The sequence below is a fragment of the Medicago sativa genome, chromosome 7 (assembly GCF_051527215.1).
Source record: "Medicago sativa cultivar Bolivia chromosome 7, Bolivia_mono, whole genome shotgun sequence".
Lineage (NCBI taxonomy): Eukaryota > Viridiplantae > Streptophyta > Magnoliopsida > Fabales > Fabaceae > Medicago > Medicago sativa.
In genome coordinates this window covers 12,928,678-12,948,921 of record NC_140755.1, presented here as the reverse complement: position 1 = coordinate 12,948,921, position 20,244 = coordinate 12,928,678, and the positions used below count along the sequence as shown (strand labels likewise).

At 37.3% G+C, this 20,244-nt stretch overlaps 1 protein-coding gene across 1 annotated transcript in view; it reads left to right on the top strand.

The window, feature by feature from the left end:
• Positions 1-18,606, top strand: part of LOC146904365 (UDP-glycosyltransferase 83A1-like) — a 31,047-nt gene extending 12,441 nt beyond the window's left edge. The window contains exon 3 of the mRNA XM_085727212.1: positions 17,784-18,606. Coding sequence (XP_085583338.1) covers positions 17,784-18,198 — 415 coding nt within the window. The 3' untranslated portion in view covers positions 18,199-18,606. The remainder of the gene's footprint in view (positions 1-17,783) is intronic.
• Positions 18,607-20,244: the final 1,638 nt, after the last annotated feature.

Sequence of the window (20,244 nt, the reverse complement as noted above, 5' to 3'; positions counted from 1 at the left end):
AACAACAGTTTCCAACTCAGCCCCTTCTGGTACAAAGAATGTTTTCAGACCTTCCTTGATGCATTCACAACAAGACTTTAGATTGGTTTTCTCCAGTTTCACTTCTGGAAAACCAATTCCTCTGCCATTGTTCTTGTAAATGCTATAAATCATAGAAGCCACTCTGCTTCTGTCAATGCCAGATATAATAAAATCTTCAAGAGCAATTTCATGGTTACTTAAAGGTTTTTCATTACACTTTTCTTGTAGCTTCTGACATAAGAACCTGAGCTGATCTTCATATGTTTTACACATGAAGTCAAAGCCCCTAAGTCCTTGTTCAGAAGCTTTCAGATCCAATAAAGTTGATTTTTGCTGTTGTACCAAATCAGCATATTTTTCTTTTAAATCCTTCAACTCATTGGTTCTTACTTCAAAATGTGTAAGAAGTTCTTTAAGTGACTCAACAAGTTCATCTCTGGGAATTTTGGAATATACCTCGTTTTCATCTTCTGAGTCTGAATCTGACCCAGCTTCTGAAGTTGCTGTTGCTACCAACCCAACAACTACCTTTGCATCTTCATCAGCTTCCTCTTTATCAGATCCAGATTCACTACCCAAATCATCCCAGGTTGCCATTAAACTCTGCTTAATCTGCTTCTTGAATTTGCTTGGTTTGAATGTAGACCTCTTTGACTTGTCCTTTGACTTTTCTCTTTGAAGATCAGGGCATTCAGCAATGAAGTGACCTGGCTTCTTACAGTTGAAGCATCCCTTCTGATCTTCTTTCCTTGAGCTTCTGGAGTTACCCCTTCTGGAGAGAAACTTTCTGTTCTTCTTGGCCAGATATTGAAGTCTGTTTGAGAGCATGGCCATTTCTGCAGCATCTGGTTCAGAGTCTGAACTTGACTGTTCTTCCTCTTCAGATTCAACCACTTTGAGAGCTTTTGATGACTTGCCTTTGGATGGAAGAGCTATTGATTTACTCTTCTTAGTAGACTCATGTTCATTAAGACTTAACTCATGAACTTTGAGAGAACTAACAAGATCTTCGACACTTAAAGTGTTTAAATCTTTAGCTTCCTCAATGGCAGTCACTTTTGGTCTCCATCTGGCAGGTAAGCTTCTGAGTATCTTGCTTACATGATCAGAAGCAACATAGCTCTTCTTTAGAATCTGTAGACCAGAAACTAAGGTTTGAAACCTTGAGTACATCTCCTCAATAGTTTCATCATCCTTCATTTTGAATAACTCATACTGATGTACAAGCAGGAGAGCCTTTGCTTCTTTGACCTTCTTGCTCCCTTCATAATTTGAACAGAGAGAAGCAAACATAGCTTTAGCAGTGGATTTGTCACTCATCTTCATGTATTCTGCTTTGGGTATGGCAGTGACAAGAGCTCCTCTGATAATATGATGCTTCTTGTAAAGTTTCCTCAGTTCTGGAGTATGTTTCTTTCTATCCACAGCAGCTCCTTCTTCATCAAGGACTAAATCACCAACACCATCTTCCAGAATATCCCATAATTCTTCATCTAGGCTCATGATGTAACTGTAAAAGTTGGTCTTCCACCAAGAGAACTCTTCAGCATCTCCATTGAACTTTGGAACTTTTCCAATACTGGTTTTCTTACTATCACTATAATCATGTGAGACATGTTTATAGCTAGTATCACCAGGACCAGTAGGAGTATGAGTAGACATGTTTTTCTCAGATCTTTGACTGTTGCACGGTTAAGTGTTACACAACAGACCAAGGCTCTAGATACCAATTGAAGGTGAGAAAAACACAAGAAGGGGGGTTGAATTGTGTTTTAGAAAAATTCTTCGTTTCTCCTAAAAACTGAACACACTGATCAGAAGCTAAGCGAGACAGCTTCTGAAGTGATAATCAGAATCTAAATGCAGCGGAATAAAACAGAGAGAGAGAGAAGAAGAACGACACAAAGCAATTATACTGGTTCCTTCCACAATCCGGAAGTAGTCCAGTCCCCCTTGCACTTCCAAGGAGATTTCACTATGAGTAATATCTGATTACAAATGCTCAAGCACACAAGCAAGAGACTTCCAATGCTCAAGCACACAAGCAAGAGACTTCCTTTGCTCAAGAACACAATCAAGAGACTTCCTGCTCAAGCACAACTGCAAGAGACTTCCTAACTAAACAAAATTACACAGAAAATTGTTTAAGGTTGAACACTTGATATACAATCAGAGGTGCTCACAATACAAATCAGATACAGACTCAATGGACTTAAGAATTTCTAAGATATGACTTTGAGACACAGAAATTCTAAGTGAATGCAGAACAATTTCAGCAGAGGTTTGGTACTTGTGAAAATCTTGTGAGTCTTTCGTTCAGCGTTCTTGCATTACCAATTCTCTAGGTCTTCACTCCTTTATATAGAGGTGTGAGAGAGACGTTGTGAAATTGCCAGCACACCAAAGAGTCGTTGTTGAAGCTTGATCTTTCACCAATAATCTTTTGCCTGATTTGGCTGTTGTCCTATGAAGAACAAATTTGAAATCCATTCCTTATCCAAAGGAACATCTATGCAGGCGAAACCGTATTCTGGAGCTGTTTTCTTGTCCTGTAGCGCGGACACAAAACAGAGTAGTGGAGAACGTGGTTGTACAATTCGTACAAAGTACAATGTCAACGCTTTCGTCCAAATTGCAAACACACGCCTTCAAACACCTTTGAAATGACCGTTGCAAACTCCACTAATCCTTTGTTTGTGTTTTCGAATCCAATAGACAGCTTTTGCATTGATAATTCTTCAATTCTTGATTCTTTGCAAATCCAGTTGATATTCAGCTTCTGGTGAAATGGCTTCTGATGAGGCAGCTTCTGATGATGCAGCTTCTGATGATATGACTTCTGCAGCTTCTGATGACGCAGCTTCTGATGATGTGGCTTCTGGACCTCTTGTCTTCAGAAGCACTATTCTTCAGGAGCAGCTTACTTCAGGAGCGCTATTTCTTCAGGAGCAGCTTGACTTCAGGAGCGCTTTTTCTCTTCAGTAGCAAGTTGCCTTCAGGAGCGTCCAAGCTTCAAATTTTTGTTGTTTCCATAGCTCTTTATTTGCTCATTCAGAACCAATGATGATGTAACTATATAATTATGGTCCTGTACACTTGAACAAATATTAGCTAGTCCAATTTACAATTTTTAATACCTTGTTATCATCAAAACCCTTTAAGGTTCATTGTTAAACACATTTTGTTCCAACACTGTTGTTTCAGAAAAATATTTATTGTTGAATATGAGAAATTATTTGGAAATAATTTTGTGTGACTATATAATTTTGAGCTAGCTTTCGTTTGGTCTAGGATTGGCCATGATATTATTAGTACAAGAGTATTGAAATGATCTTTGCTGCCAAATGACTATTAAATCGTGTATTGCCTTTATAATATTTTGGTTCTTAATTTGTACGTGGGTAAATTAAGAGCATAATTTAATAATTTATTTTGTGAATTATCATTTAAATTATTAGTAGTAAAATTGAGAAATTCATGGAGATGCATAGTGAAACAATTGTCATTAAGATGTTGTCGTTTAAAAATAATCTAAGTAGACCTGAATATAATTTTGTGACACTTGCTAAACCCATGAGATATATACCGAGATACACCGTAAAATATTGGTGTAATGTTGTCGAATATCTATTGTATTAAAATAATACTATGATGTTGATTTTTCTATGTGTGGATTTATTTTCTCCAATGTGGGTGTGTTGTCACTTGAAAAATAATTCAAGTAGACTTGAATAAAATTCACACATAGAGTTATATTTTCTCAATGTGGGGGTTTGTCGCTTAGAATTTATCTAAGTAGACCTGATGAAGTATACGAAGGAAGTCAGTTTGACAATATATGAAATATTGTTTAGAGTTGATGAACCATTGTATCAAAATAATGCAATGATGTTAATTGAAATTGAAATTCAATAAGAATAAATCAAAATGTACAATTACTTTACTTATTGTGGTGATCTTGTCGCTTGAAGTCATTCAAGCAGACCTGTATTATAAATCTACAAATAGATTTATATTTATCCACATTGATATTGATGTTGCTTAATAATAATGTAAGCAGACATGTATAAAAATAATTATAGAGATCAAGTTTATTATTATAGACTTTGATAAATATATGAAGTTGATTGACTTTGAGACGTCTTAGTCAATCTTATATGATGAAAGAAAATTGTCTTCATCATTTGTGTATAAAGTAGCTACTAAACAAAACCCCTTGGGATGAAATAAATTGTGTACATCGAGGGGATTGGGACTTAAGCCACTCGAAATTAATAAGTGATGGGAACCCAACCTTTGTGATTGGAGATCCCATGAATAAGGTTCATATGGGTAAGAACAAGTCACTTATTAGTTCTGCTAGCACCAAAAATTAGTTAATTAATTTTTGTTTTCGTCCCTTTCCTATGGTGTGTATGAGAAGTGCTAGACACTGCATTATTGAGAGGATAAGCCTATAAAGCTTTTAATGAATTTCATATCCCTTATGGGTGGTGTATGATTTGCAGCATACACTTGATGAAATCACCTATGTGAGTGTCAAGTGGGGCCGCTTGTATGGGATCTTGGCGAAATCTCTGGAGCACTCATGAAATAATCCAGGCACGCGCACGGCCTATTCGCGCACCGCAGCGCCAACGACAAGAATTGTGGGGGTGTGATGCGAATGGTATACCGCTAACATACATCAAGTGATTTTGGTTCATATAGCTTGCTACACCAACTTCACTGTGTGTTAAGTATTATCATTCTAGGGCTGGTTCATATAGCTTGCTACACCAGTTTGATGCATCACATCTAGGATGTTAACCCAGGAAGTCCTTTTTCTAACTTATTTTAAACTTTTGAAATATGTGGGGGATTGTTGTAAATTTAATATATATTTCAAAAGTTTCAAATATTTTGTGTCCCATATTTTTAACTGAGAAATATAGAAAAGTATTTTAATTAAAAATTATTATCATATGAGTAATTATTGTGTTTGACTTGGTTTTCCAGACATGCTTTTAAATCCAAATTTTTGTAACTGCCTTTCCTTTATATCTCTTGAATGTGGGAATATTATTGTTCTTTTTCTTAACTATTTTATTTGAGCACTTATTTGCCAAGTCAAAGTATAACGTTTCTTTTAATAGCAATTTAGAAGGAATTATTCTTGCTTGACTTAACAATGATATGGTGCATATAAAATGAATTCACGTATTGCATGGATAATGGCTTTTATCACTTGGCTTTGAGCTTTATCAAAAAACAAGAAACTTGTCCCTCACTTTCTATTGTCTTTTGGGTTACATCTTCCTGAAATTATTTTTCTTGTCAGTTCTGTTTCCTCGATTTTACATCGAGAAGGGTCTGTTAAATCCTGGGGGATTAGCGTATAATTACGCGGAAAATCCTTAAGGACAGTGCGATCAGCACGTCTCAGACTACGTCCATCGTTTGTTCGTTTTTGTAGTCTTTGCGGTTGATTCTACGACGAGTTTGATTCAAGTTGTCTCAAGACGGTGATATAATTCTACACCAAAATCAAGACAGATAAGTTTCCTTGAAACCTCTCTTGATTTTTCTCATTATATTTAATTGATTCTTATATTTATATATTGATTATGTTGGAACAAAATGTGTTTAACAATGAACCTTAAAGGGTTTTGATGATAACAAGGTATTAAAAATTGTAAATTGGACTAGCTAATATTTGTTCAAGTGTACAGGACCATAATTATAAAGTTACATCATCATTGGTTCTGAATGAGGAAATAAAGAGCTATGGAAACAACAAAAATTTGAAGCTTGGACGCTCCTGAAGGCAACTTGCTACTGAAGAGAAAAAGCGCTCCTGAAGTCAAGCTGCTCCTGAAGAAATAGCGCTCCTGAAGTAAGCTGCTCCTGAAGAATAGTGCTTCTGAAGACAAGAGGTCCAGAAGCCACATCATCAGAAGCTGCGTCATCAGAAGCTGCAGAAGTCATATCATCAGAAGCTGCATCATCAGAAGCTGCCTCATCAGAAGCCATTTCACCAGAAGCTGAATATCAACTGGATTTGCAAAGAATCAAGAATTGAAGAATTATCAATGCAAAAGCTGTCTATTGGATTCGAAAACACAAACAAAGGATTAGTGGAGTTTGCAACGGTCATTTCAAAGGTGTTTGAAGGCGTGTGTTTGCAATTTGGACGAAAGCGTTGACATTGTACTTTGTACGAATTGTACAACCACGTTCTCCACTACTCTGTTTTGTGTCCGCGCTACAGGACAAGAAAACAGCTCCAGAATACGGTTTCGCCTGCATAGATGTTCCTTTGGATAAGGAATGGATTTCAAATTTGTTCTTCATAGGACAACAGCCAAATCAGGCAAAAGATTATTGGTGAAAGATCAAGCTTCAACAACGACTCTTTGGTGTGCTGGCAATTTCACAACGTCTCTCTCACACCTCTATATAAAGGAGTGAAGACCTAGAGAATTGGTAATGCAAGAACGCTGAACGAAAGACTCACAAGATTTTCACAAGTACCAAACCTCTGCTGAAATTGTTCTGCATTCACTTAGAATTTCTGTGTCTCAAAGTCATATCTTAGAAATTCTTAAGTCCATTGAGTCTGTATCTGATTTGTATTGTGAGCACCTCTGATTGTATATCAAGTGTTCAACCTTAAACAATTTTCTGTGTAATTTTGTTTAGTTAGGAAGTCTCTTGCAGTTGTGCTTGAGCAGGAAGTCTCTTGATTGTGTTCTTGAGCAAAGGAAGTCTCTTGCTTGTGTGCTTGAGCATTGGAAGTCTCTTGCTTGTGTGCTTGAGCATTTGTAATCAGATATTACTCATAGTGAAATCTCCTTGGAAGTGCAAGGGGGACTGGACTACTTCCGGATTGTGGAAGGAACCAGTATAATTGCTTTGTGTCGTTCTTCTTCTCTCTCTCTCTCTGTTTTATTCCGCTGCATTTAGATTCTGATTATCACTTCAGAAGCTGTCTCGCTTAGCTTCTGATCAGTGTGTTCAGTTTTTAGGAGAAACGAAGAATTTTTCTAAAACACAATTCAACCCCCCTTCTTGTGTTTTTTTCACCTTCAATTGGTATCAGAGCCTTGGTCTGTTGTGTAACACTTAACCGTGCAACAGTCAAAGATCTGAGAAAAACATGTCTACTCCTACTCCTACTGGTCCTGGTGATACTAGCTATAAACATGTCTCACATGATTATAGTGATAGTAAGAAAACCAGTATTGGAAAAGTTCCAAAGTTCAATGGAGATGCTGAAGAGTTCTCTTGGTGGAAGACCAACTTTTACAGTTACATCATGAGCCTAGATGAAGAATTATGGGATATTCTGGAAGATGGTGTTGGTGATTTAGTCCTTGATGAAGAAGGAGCTGCTGTGGATAGAAAGAAACATACTCCAGAACTGAGGAAACTTTACAAGAAGCATCATATTATCAGAGGAGCTCTTGTCACTGCCATACCCAAAGCAGAATACATGAAGATGAGTGACAAATCCACTGCTAAAGCTATGTTTGCTTCTCTCTGTTCAAATTATGAAGGGAGCAAGAAGGTCAAAGAAGCAAAGGCTCTCCTGCTTGTACATCAGTATGAGTTATTCAAAATGAAGGATGATGAAACTATTGAGGAGATGTACTCAAGGTTTCAAACCTTAGTTTCTGGTCTACAGATTCTAAGGAAGAGCTATGTTGCTTCTGATCATGTAAGCAAGATACTCAGAAGCTTACCTGCCAGATGGAGACCAAAAGTAACTGCCATTGAGGAAGCTAAAGATTTAAACACTTTAAGTGTCGAAGATCTTGTTAGTTCTCTAAAAGTTCATGAGTTAAGTCTTAATGAACATGAGTCTACTAAGAAGAGTAAATCAATAGCTCTTCCATCCAAAGGCAAGTCATCAAAAGCTCTCAAAGTGGTTGAATCTGAAGAGGAAGAACAGTCAAGTTCAGACTCTGAACCAGATGCTGCAGAAATGGCCATGCTCTCAAACAGACTTCAATATCTGGCCAAGAAGAACAGAAAGTTTCTCTCCAGAAGGGGTAACTCCAGAAGCTCAAGGAAAGAAGATCAGAAGGGATGCTTCAACTGTAAGAAGCCAGGTCACTTCATTGCTGAATGCCCTGATCTTCAAAGAGAAAAGTCAAAGGACAAGTCAAAGAGGTCTACATTCAAACCAAGCAAATTCAAGAAGCAGATTAAGCAGAGTTTAATGGCAACCTGGGATGATTTGGGTAGTGAATCTGGATCTGATAAAGAGGAAGCTGATGAAGATGCAAAGGTAGTTGTTGGGTTGGTAGCAACAGCAACTTCAGAAGCTGGGTCAGATTCAGACTCAGAAGATGAAAACGAGGTATATTCCAAAATTCCCAGAGATGAACTTGTTGAGTCACTTAAAGAACTTCTTACACATTTTGAAGTAAGAACCAATGAGTTGAAGGATTTAAAAGAAAAATATGCTGATTTGGTACAACAGCAAAAATCAACTTTATTGGATCTGAAAGCTTCTGAACAAGGACTTAGGGGCTTTGACTTCATGTGTAAAACATATGAAGATCAGCTCAGGTTCTTATGTCAGAAGCTACAAGAAAAGTGTAATGAAAAACCTTTAAGTAACCATGAAATTGCTCTTGAAGATTTTATTATATCTGGCATTGACAGAAGCAGAGTGGCTTCTATGATTTATAGCATTTACAAGAACAATGGCAGAGGAATTGGTTTTCCAGAAGTGAAACTGGAGAAAACCAATCTAAAGTCTTGTTGTGAATGCATCAAGGAAGGTCTGAAAACATTCTTTGTACCAGAAGGGGCTGAGTTGGAAACTGTTGTTCAATCAGAACCTGAAGCTTCTAGTTCTAAGGCTAAGATTACTTCAAAGCCAAAGAACTCTAAGTCAAAGGCTATGATCAAATCTGATTCCAAAACTTCAAAGGTTAGGATCCTGAAAAGATCAGAACCTATTCCTCAGAGTCTGGTGAAACCAAAATCTGGGGTTCTGAAGTCTAAGTTTCAGAAGAAGACAGTTACTGCTTCTGAAGTACCAAAACCTAAGGTGATGGTTAATCAGAAGCAACCCAACTCACAGCACAAGGTACAAGAAGTGAAGAGTAAAGCCTTAAGTACTAACCTTCCAGGACCCATAGAACAATGGGTACCTAAATCTAAAAATGTCAATGATGCAGGTATGTCTAAGAGCAGTGCCAAAGCAAAGATCATGGTACCTAGACAGTGGTTGCTCAAGACACATGACAGGAGACAAGTCCATGTTCCTCAGCCTAACAATGAAAGAGGGAGGAAATGTGAAATTTGGAGGCAACCAGTCAGGAAAGATCATAGGTACAGGAACTATTGGTAACTCCTCTACCTCAATTAATAATGTATGGTTGGTAGATGGTCTTGAACATAACCTTTTGAGCATTAGTCAATTTTGTGATAATGGTTATGATGTGCTTTTTGAAAAACCCAACTGTACAGTAATCAACAAGGAAGACAAATCCATTGTGTTTAAAGGAAAGAGAGTTGACAATGTCTATAAAATCAATTTTTCTGAACTGGCTGATCAGAAGGTGATGTGCCTACTATCAGTGAATGATAAGAAATGGATGTGGCACAGAAGGTTGGGACATGCTAACTGGAGGTTAATCTCTAAGCTTAGTAAGTTACAACTTGTGAAAGGGCTACCAGACATTGACTATTATTCAGATGCACTCTGTGGTGCATGTCAGAGAGGGAAAATTGTGAAATCATCTTTTAAAACAAAAGATATTGTTTCAACCTCAAGACCTTTAGAATTACTCCATATTGATTTATTTGGACCAGTAAGTACTGCATCCTTATATGGAAGTAGATATGGATTAGTCATTGTTGATGATTACAGCAGATGGACTTGGGTGAAATTCATAAAGAGTAAAGATGTTGCGTGTGATGTATTCAGTAGCTTCTGCACTCAAATTCAATCTGAAAAAGAATCAAAAATTTTGAAAGTCAGAAGTGATCATGGTGGAGAATTTGAAAATGAGCCATTTGAAGCTTTTTGTGAAAAACATGGAATTTTCCATGAATTCTCTTCTCCTAGAACACCACAACAAAATGGGGTTGTAGAGAGAAAGAATAGAACTTTACAAGAAATGGCCAGAACCATGATTCATGAAAACAATTTACCAAAACATTTTTGGGCAGAAGCAGTGAATACAGCATGCTATGTTCAAAACAGGATCTATATTAGACCTATTTTGGAGAAAACAGCATATGAACTCTTTAAAGGAAGAAAACCCAATATCTCTTACTTTCATCAATTTGGATGTACATGTTACATTCTGAACAACAAGCTCTACCTAAAGAAATTTGATGCCAAGGCCCAAAGAGGAATCTTTTTAGGTTACTCTGAAAGGTCAAAGGCATACAGGGTGTATAATTCAGAAACACTCTGTGTTGAAGAATCTATGCACGTTAAATTTGATGACAAAGAGCTTGAAGATAAAACTTCAAAGCAAGGTGAAAGTTTTGCAGAGATACAGGTTCCTGAAGCTACTCCAGAACCTGATCAGATAGCTGAGTCTGAAGATAGTCCAGAAGCTGAACCCACATCAGAAGCACAAGATGAAGCTGCTTCTGATGAAGCACAAGATGACTCACATCAAGAAGATCCTCCCAGAAACACATTCAAACACAAGTCTTCACATCCTGAAGAGCTAATCATTGGAAACAAAGATAGTTCAAGAAGAACAAGATCACATTTCAGACAAGAAGAGTCAATGATTGGACTAATCTCAATGATTGAACCTACAACAGTTGATGAAGCACTTTCAGATGATGGATGGATCCTAGCTATGTAAGAAGAGTTGAATCAATTTCAAAGAAATGATGTGTGGGATCTGGTACCCAAACCTCAGCACAAGAACATTATTGGAACAAAATGGGTATTCAGAAACAAGCTGAATGAGCAAGGTGAAGTAACAAGAAACAAAGCCAGACTTGTTGCACAAGGGTATAGTCAACAAGAAGGCATTGATTACACTGAAACGTTTGCTCCAGTTGCAAGATTGGAAGCAATCAGGTTACTTCTTTCCTATGCAGTTAATCATGGCATAATATTATATCAGATGGATGTCAAGAGTGCATTTCTCAATGGTGTCATAGAAGAAGAAGTGTATGTTAAGCAACCTCCTGGATTTGAGGATATTAAATATCCTGACCATGTTTTTAAATTGAAGAAATCACTATATGGCTTGAAACAAGCTCCCAGAGCTTGGTATGATAGACTAAGTAATTTCTTAATCAAAAATGATTTTAAGAGAGGACAGGTTGACACTACACTCTTCAGAAGGACCCTTGGGAAAGATATTCTTGTTGTGCAAATATATGTTGATGATATAATATTTGGTTCTACTAATGCATCTCTTTGCAAGGAATTTTCTGAGTTAATGCAGGATGAATTTGAAATGAGCATGATGGGAGAGCTGAAGTTCTTCCTTGGCATTCAAATCAATCAATGCAAAGATGGAGTCTATGTTCATCAATCAAAGTACACAAAGGAGCTTCTGAAGAAGTTCAAACTTGAAGATTGTAAAGTGATGAACACTCCAATGCATCCTACGTGCAACCTGAGCAAAGAAGATGAAGGAACTAAAGTAGATCAGAAGCTGTATAGAGGTATGATTGGTTCTTTGTTATACCTCACTGCATCTAGGCCAGATATTTTATTCAGTGTATGCTTGTGTGCAAGATTCCAATCAGATCCTAGAGAATCTCATATGACTGCTGTCAAGAGAATCTTCAGGTATTTGAAAGGAACAACCAATCTTGGACTCCTTTATAGGAAATCCTTAGATTATAAGCTAATTGGATTCTGTGATGCTGATTATGCTGGTGATAGGATTGAAAGAAAGTCAACCAGTGGCAATTGTCAATTTCTGGGTGATAATCTTATATCCTGGGCTAGCAAAAGACAAACAACTATTGCTATGTCTACAGCAGAAGCAGAATACATTTCAGCTGCAAGTTGTTGTACACAACTACTTTGGATGAAACATCAGTTGGAAGATTATCAGATAACTGCTAACAGTATTCCCATTTATTGTGATAATACTGCTGCTATTTGTTTGTCTAAAAATCCAATTTTGCATTCAAGAGCGAAGCACATTGAAATCAAACACCATTTTATCAGAGATTATGTTCAAAAAGGAATTTTAGATATACAATTCATTGATACTGAAAATCAATGGGCTGATATATTTACTAAGCCTTTAACTGTTGAAAGATTTGATTTTATAAAGAAAAATTTGAACATGCACTTTGTATCTGATTAAATGCTTGCTTGCTCCTGAATAGGATTTTAGGTTCTGAAGTTAGTTCAGAAGCAGTAGTCCATCAGAAGCTCTTTATTGAGGTTCTGAGGAAAACTCGCTTCTGATGATGACGTCAGCATCTGAAGTCCAGAAGCTGGATTTATTGCTTCTGAATAGTTGAATTAGTGGAAACGTTGGAAGTTACCTTTTAAAAAGTAACTTTTGGCCCACTAACTTGGTAGTTACTCTGTGAACTTCTTACGTGGCCTGTATGTGTTGGTGTATAACTAAAAGGGCAATGATGATTTAAAAGCTTTGAAAGTACTTTTCACGCGCCCCCAATTTTGTCATTAATGTTATGTTTGTTTGTCTCTTTTGAATTGCAATCGTTTTACTTTTAACACTTTGTCAATTCACACACTACTCACTCACAACAAACACATTTGCTCTCAAACCTCTTGCGAAGTAAGCGCATTCTCTCAACCTTAGAACCCTAAAATCTTCATCTTCTTCAAATCTTCGTAAATCATCAAATGGCATCATCAAGCTCAAAAGTTTCAGAATCTACATCAAACAAGCAAAGCGTATCAGAATCTGGGTCCATCTACAAAAAGAAGACTATGGATATTCCATGGGAATCCTTAATAGTTCAAGTAGAGTCACCGGTGGATTTTGCTTCACTCAAGAAGTATGAAGTAAACATGGAAGGTTTGATAGAAACTCAGATGATGTCTGAGTATTTCAAGATGCTAAATGGGCCAACATATGTGAACTTGGTCAAGGACTTTTGGTTAAAAGCTGAAGTGTACAATGAAAAGCCTGCAAAAGTCGTAAGCAAACAAGCGGGGTCAAAGAAAGGGAAAATGGTCATGGATATGAATCCTACATCATTTGATAGCTTAGAAATAAGGTCTGAAGTGATGGGCATTCCTATAACCATCACTGAGGACGTTATAGCTAAAGCTTGTAGGATGCATGCAGAGGGAAGATTCCAAGAAATAGTCAGGAAGGAAGATGTCCTGCTAAAAGGTTACTACAACTCTCTTCTGGGTGGGAAGAAAGATGCCAAGCCTTCAGAGATGGAGATTCACAACAGAATGTTGGTGAAATTCAGTAATGATTGCTTCTTTCAAAGAGCAGGAGGGTCTGACCAACCCAACAACCAACAGAAGCTAGCAATTTATTTCATGACCAATCTTGAAAAGATAAACTTCCCCAGATATGTAATGGATCATCTCTGCTGGGCCATAAACGAAAGCACTACAAGAGGAAGAAAACAAGTACCCTATGGAAGATTGCTTTCTGAAATCTTTCATCAAGGAAGGGTGCTGGAGTTCTTAAAAAGGACAAGGAGTGCTTCTGATAAATGTTTCGAAGTCTCTACTGCTGAAAGGACTATCAGTAGCAGGAGCTTATGCTCTATGAAGTTCATCAAAGAAGCCCCTAAAGATGAAAAGTGGTTAGAGATGACAACTGCTGAAACTGAGATAATCAGGGACTTTCCTCCCATCTTTAAGGAAAGTGACTCTGATTTCCTAGTTCAATCAGTAGCTGAGTACGTCTTGGAGGAAGATGCAAGGTCTCAGGAGGAAGCTGCTCTTGCTAAAGGGAAAGGCAAGAAGGCCAAGGCAGTTGCTGTGTCAGAAGCTGCTGTTTCTGAGGCACCTGAAGGGAAAAGGGCCAGAACTAGTTCTGAATCAGAAGCTGCTCCTACTAAAGGAAAGAAGGCCAGAACTAGTACTGAGTCAGAAGCTGCTAAACCTGTTTTTATCAAGGAAAAAGGAAAGATGCAGAAGGTTGGTGCTGCTTCTATTCCACAGAAGAGGAGAAAAGGTAAGGCAGACTTGGTAATCACTCAAGAGCAGCTGGATGAAGCTCTTGAAGAAATAGAGAAAGAGGAGGCTGATCCCAAGCTGAAGAAGAAGAAGGCTCCCCTTCAACTTGTGAGTCCTATGGTTGAGATGACTCGAATAAGGAAAAGGATGGCAGATGAACGTGCTGCTGATCTTATATCAGAAAGAAAGGATCAAAAAGCTCAATACATTCATCAAAGAGATGAAAAGCTCAAGGCTTTGGGATTGGAGGACTGTGATAGGTTCTACAAAGATAAACTGGCTGAAGTAAGAGCCATTGCTGGTAAACCTACTGAAGACAATGAGGAAGACGATATGATGCTCGTCTTTGAAAATGCTCCAGAAGAGGGAACTTCAGAAGCAGTTTCTCAATCTGCTGATCCACAGAAGATCACTTCTGAAGCTGACCCTGCAGATCAGGTAATCCAGATTCCAGTCACCTCTATCCCCACTTCACCCTCTTCACCATCAGCACCTGAACAAATAGAAGACACTTCTGTCTTAGACAATCTTGCTCTCCACTACTCAGGTGAATTACCCATAGACAAAACTTCAGAAAAGGCCTCTGAAACAACTCCAGAAGCAGCTGCTTCTGAAAATGTTGTTTCAGAAAACCCCCATCAACAAACACCTGAACCACAAAAACCCACAACACCCCCACAATCACCAATAGCCATCATTGACCCCCAACTCAACAATCAAACAACAACTTCACTACAACAACCACCAACTGAAACTGAATTTCAACCTTTACCTGAACACTCTCCAGAACCAACTCCCATGGATGTTGACATCTCTCAAGTCAATGTTCAAGACTCAACCTCCACCACACACATTGATTCTGACCAGCCTTCGTCTTCAAACACACAAACACACCTTACCTTTCCAATTCCTAACCCCATTCAAGATTTAGAAATCAGTGATTCTGATCTTGAAACCCTTGATCATCCACCCACAAACATCCTGGAATCTGGATATATTAATTCTGAGCTTCTCACAATCTTGAGTCAGATGCATAATCTGGTGGATCAAAGAAGGACAATTGATCTCACAGGTGCATATGAAGACTCCTGGGCATCTCTTCAAAACTGGGCAGCTGGGGTTATTGAAGAAATCAAGGCCAAATGCATCAGAGTCAAGCAAGCTTCAGTCAGAAGGCTAATGGAGCAAGTGAATCAGAGTCTTAGAGTAAGAAGTTCTACACTGCTCCTGGCAAACCAGCCTTTCTTCTTTGAAACGGATTACTTGACCAGAGAAGCAAGGCTGTGTAAGCTTCTGAAGAAACAGATGGCACAGCAGCAGCAAGAAGCTAGAGAAAGGGAACAAGCTCTTCTTCAGAGGCAACAACAACTTGAAGAACTGTTGAAGAAGAAGATTGAAGAAATGGAAGAGATGAAGAAACAACAACAAACCAACCCTTAGTTGCACACCCTTGTGTTTTTCTTTGTTTGTTGTCTGTTTTAAAATTTCTTAGTCCTTGCTTCTGAAACCATCTTGTCTTATTTCTCTTGCTTCTGAATGCTTACTGATTCTGACTGTTTAGCTGCTTCTGACAATTGTTATACATGTTCATATATTTTGCTCTGACTTATTTAGTTCACTTTCTTTTATACTCTCTCCTGTTTGAGTTTTTCTCATATCTTTTTGTCTTTTATGCTTAAATTTATTTTAATTTTTTTTTTGATAATGACAAAAGGGGGAGTATATGTGACAAGTATTTAAAGGCTCTGAGCCCCATTAATGGCATTTGAAATTTTTGAAAACCTTCTATCATTTTTTTACCTTATTGGTATAAGCTATGAACGAACGAAGGAGTATCAAAATTCAAGTAAAATTAATTGAACCATTCTTCTTATCTATAAGTTAATTCTTTCAATGATTCAATTTTGTTTTTAAGCTCTGATAATATTATTGCGCGAAAAATGAATTTAATTAACCTGGATAGAACTTAGGGGGAGCTTACAAACCTCACCTTAAAGACTATCAGACTCAGGGGGAGTTTGAGCTTACAAACCTCAGATTCTGAGCTTACAAACCTCAGAACCCCAAAGTCAACTTGTTAATTAGATTAACAACAATTGATCAATTTTAAATACTTTTGTTTGTCATCATCAAAAAGGGGGAGATTGTTGGAACAAAATGTGTTTAACAATGAACCTTAAAGGGTTTTGATGATAACAAGGTATTAAAAATTGTAAATTGGACTAGCTAATATTTGTTCAAGTGTACAGGACCATAATTATAAAGTTACATCATCATTGGTTCTGAATGAGGAAATAAAGAGCTATGGAAACAACAAAAATTTGAAGCTTGGACGCTCCTGAAGGCAACTTGCTACTGAAGAGAAAAAGCGCTCCTGAAGTCAAGCTGCTCCTGAAGAAATAGCGCTCCTGAAGTAAGCTGCTCCTGAAGAATAGTGCTTCTGAAGACAAGAGGTCCAGAAGCCACATCATCAGAAGCTGCGTCATCAGAAGCTGCAGAAGTCATATCATCAGAAGCTGCATCATCAGAAGCTGCCTCATCAGAAGCCATTTCACCAGAAGCTGAATATCAACTGGATTTGCAAAGAATCAAGAATTGAAGAATTATCAATGCAAAAGCTGTCTATTGGATTCGAAAACACAAACAAAGGATTAGTGGAGTTTGCAACGGTCATTTCAAAGGTGTTTGAAGGCGTGTGTTTGCAATTTGGACGAAAGCGTTGACATTGTACTTTGTACGAATTGTACAACCACGTTCTCCACTACTCTGTTTTGTGTCCGCGCTACAGGACAAGAAAACAGCTCCAGAATACGGTTTCGCCTGCATAGATGTTCCTTTGGATAAGGAATGGATTTCAAATTTGTTCTTCATAGGACAACAGCCAAATCAGGCAAAAGATTATTGGTGAAAGATCAAGCTTCAACAACGACTCTTTGGTGTGCTGGCAATTTCACAACGTCTCTCTCACACCTCTATATAAAGGAGTGAAGACCTAGAGAATTGGTAATGCAAGAACGCTGAACGAAAGACTCACAAGATTTTCACAAGTACCAAACCTCTGCTGAAATTGTTCTGCATTCACTTAGAATTTCTGTGTCTCAAAGTCATATCTTAGAAATTCTTAAGTCCATTGAGTCTGTATCTGATTTGTATTGTGAGCACCTCTGATTGTATATCAAGTGTTCAACCTTAAACAATTTTCTGTGTAATTTTGTTTAGTTAGGAAGTCTCTTGCAGTTGTGCTTGAGCAGGAAGTCTCTTGATTGTGTTCTTGAGCAAAGGAAGTCTCTTGCTTGTGTGGTTGAGCATTGGAAGTCTCTTGCTTGTGTGCTTGAGCATTTGTAATCAGATATTACTCATAGTGAAATCTCCTTGGAAGTGCAAGGGGGACTGGACTACTTCCGGATTGTGGAAGGAACCAGTATAATTGCTTTGTGTCGTTCTTCTTCTCTCTCTCTCTGTTTTATTCCGCTGCATTTAGATTCTGATTATCACTTCAGAAGCTGTCTCGCTTAGCTTCTGATCAGTGTGTTCAGTTTTTAGGAGAAACGAAGAATTTTTCTAAAACACAATTCAACCCCCCTTCTTGTGTTTTTCTCACCTTCAGATTATTATTTATAGAGATAATGTATGCCTAAATTTACAACAGGTTGGATAAACATGCACCTCAATCTGTCATATATGTTTCCTTTGGTAGTGTGGTAGTAATGGACCAAAACCAATTTAATGAACTAGCCCTAGGACTTGATCTTCTAGACAAGCCTTTTCTTTGGGTTGTTCGACCTAGTAATGACAACAAGGTAAACTATGCATACCCTAATGATTTCCATGGAATTAAAGGTAAAATTGTTAGTTGGGCACCACAGAGTAAAATATTGAACCATCCAGCCATTGCTTGCTTCGTAAGTCATTGTGGATGGAATTCTACCATAGAAGGTGTACATGCTGGTGTACGTTTCTTGTGCTGGCCATTTTTTACTGATCAATTTCTCAATAAATCGTATATTTGTGATGTGTGGAAGACTGGACTTGAATTAGAGAAAGATGATGATGGCTTTATATAGTGGCAAGAGTTAAGGAAGAAGGTGGATCAAGTAGTTGGTGATGATGGCATAAAGGCAATGTGTTTGAAAATGAAGAAAATGACTATTAATAATATAGAAGAAGGTGGCCAGTCATCACATAATCTCCAAAAGTTTATTAGTTGGGCGAATTAATGTGTTTATAATCTATTTCTTGTGGTTTTGAATAAGTGGTGTTCTCTTTTTTTCTATTTTCATATAGGCGTGTCTTAGTGTTGGACACACGACATGACATCTATGATTATCTTGAATCATGTCATTTTTTCAAATTATTATCTGCGTCGGCGTGTTTGTGTTTCCTTGCTTTATAGGCTGAAAGTATTATCGAACACTATTGTGAACACCATTTTTAATCGGGATTTGAATTTTAATTTGCTCGTGGGAGTCTAACCCTTCCTCTAGACCCAACTTCGTTTGTAGAGTTGTATTCTCCTTTTATGATAGTTGAACATAAGGTCAAATGCATCTAAAGGTCCTTTAAGTTTTTCGTTTTTCCCAAAGTGGTCCTTTAAGTTTCAAAATTCCCAAACAAGTCCTTTTAGTTTTTGAATCGTTTCAAACAAGTCCTATTGTAGATAGCATAGTTGGTAATTGCTTCCTAACTCATCTTTGGTACCAAATCTAGCTCCTACCACCCACATTTAAAATTAGTCATCTTTTTAGGCATGACAAATGGTGGGTAATGCTCTTTGTTGCTATCATCTGAATCATCACCATCATCCTCTAAAAGGACTTGTTTGAAACAATTCAAAAACCAAAAGGACTTGTTTGGGACTTTTGAAACTTAAATGACTTGTTTGGGACTTTTGAAACTTAAAGGACCACTTTGGGAAAAACGAAAAACTTAAAGGACCTTTAGATGCATTTGACCTGAACATAATCAATAATACTATTTTGAGAAAAAAAATTACCTCCAAATGCTTTCCTATCTAGAAGATTAATTGATTTGGATGTAATACAAATTGATTTGCAAATTTTCCCCTCTTGAATGAAATCTCGTTGATCATTGAAAATAATTTATGGGGCCACTATGGCCGGTATGTCAGTTTCAAGAACCTAGTTGATCCTTGAAATTGGCTAGAGCAATCGGTCCACTATGTCAGTTTCATGAATTGTAGAAAAAATAAAGATACTTAGACATCTTTAATGTGTACACCCTTTTGTAACATTCTGGAAAATTTCAGTTAACCAAATATATGGTCTGTGTGACCACATGTTTTCAGTTGCGTGACCACTATTTTTCCAGCATTTAAAAGCTGAAAAATGTGGTCACGCAAGCCATATATTTGGTTAACTTAAATTTTTCACAATGGTACAAAGGGGTGTACATATTAGGGGTGTCTACCTATCATTACTCTTTTAGAAACCACGCCACAACCTTAGAGATATTTGTATGCATCAACAAACTAATGTTATATACATCAATGCAAATTTCATATTTTGTATGTTTGAAAAAAAAGAAAAAATAACCGACTAAAATTGTCGGAGCCTAGATTTATCATTGTTGTGAATTCGAACCTTGTGTAAAATCAGCAAGACAATATGTGAAACAAATAACAATGACAACCAACGACCAAACTATCCAAGCAAATCAAGCAACTTAAGTGTATGCAAACAATGAGGTAAAAAATATCTTTTTATAGACAATTTATTATTTATAAACAAACTAAAATACCCCTGTTTTTAAGTCAGTATTTCAACTCAATTATTCCCATTGACTTCAAAACAATGATGATGATGCTAATTTTTTCATCAACCACTTTATTGCTCTCACCTATGCTATCGAGTATTTTTAGCACCGCCTCTAGAATAATGATAAATATTTACCACTGTCTCTCTAAGATGATGTTGAGTATTCTTAGCACTACCTTTCTAAAATGAGATTGAGTATTCTTATCATCACCACTCCAAGTTGAGGTTGAGTATTATTAGCAACCTCCTTATGCCATTTTTAGTTTCCAACATTTCTTGTTTTGTTATATCACCTAGAAAAGCTTGTTTAGCTATAATCTGTCTAAACTTGTGTCA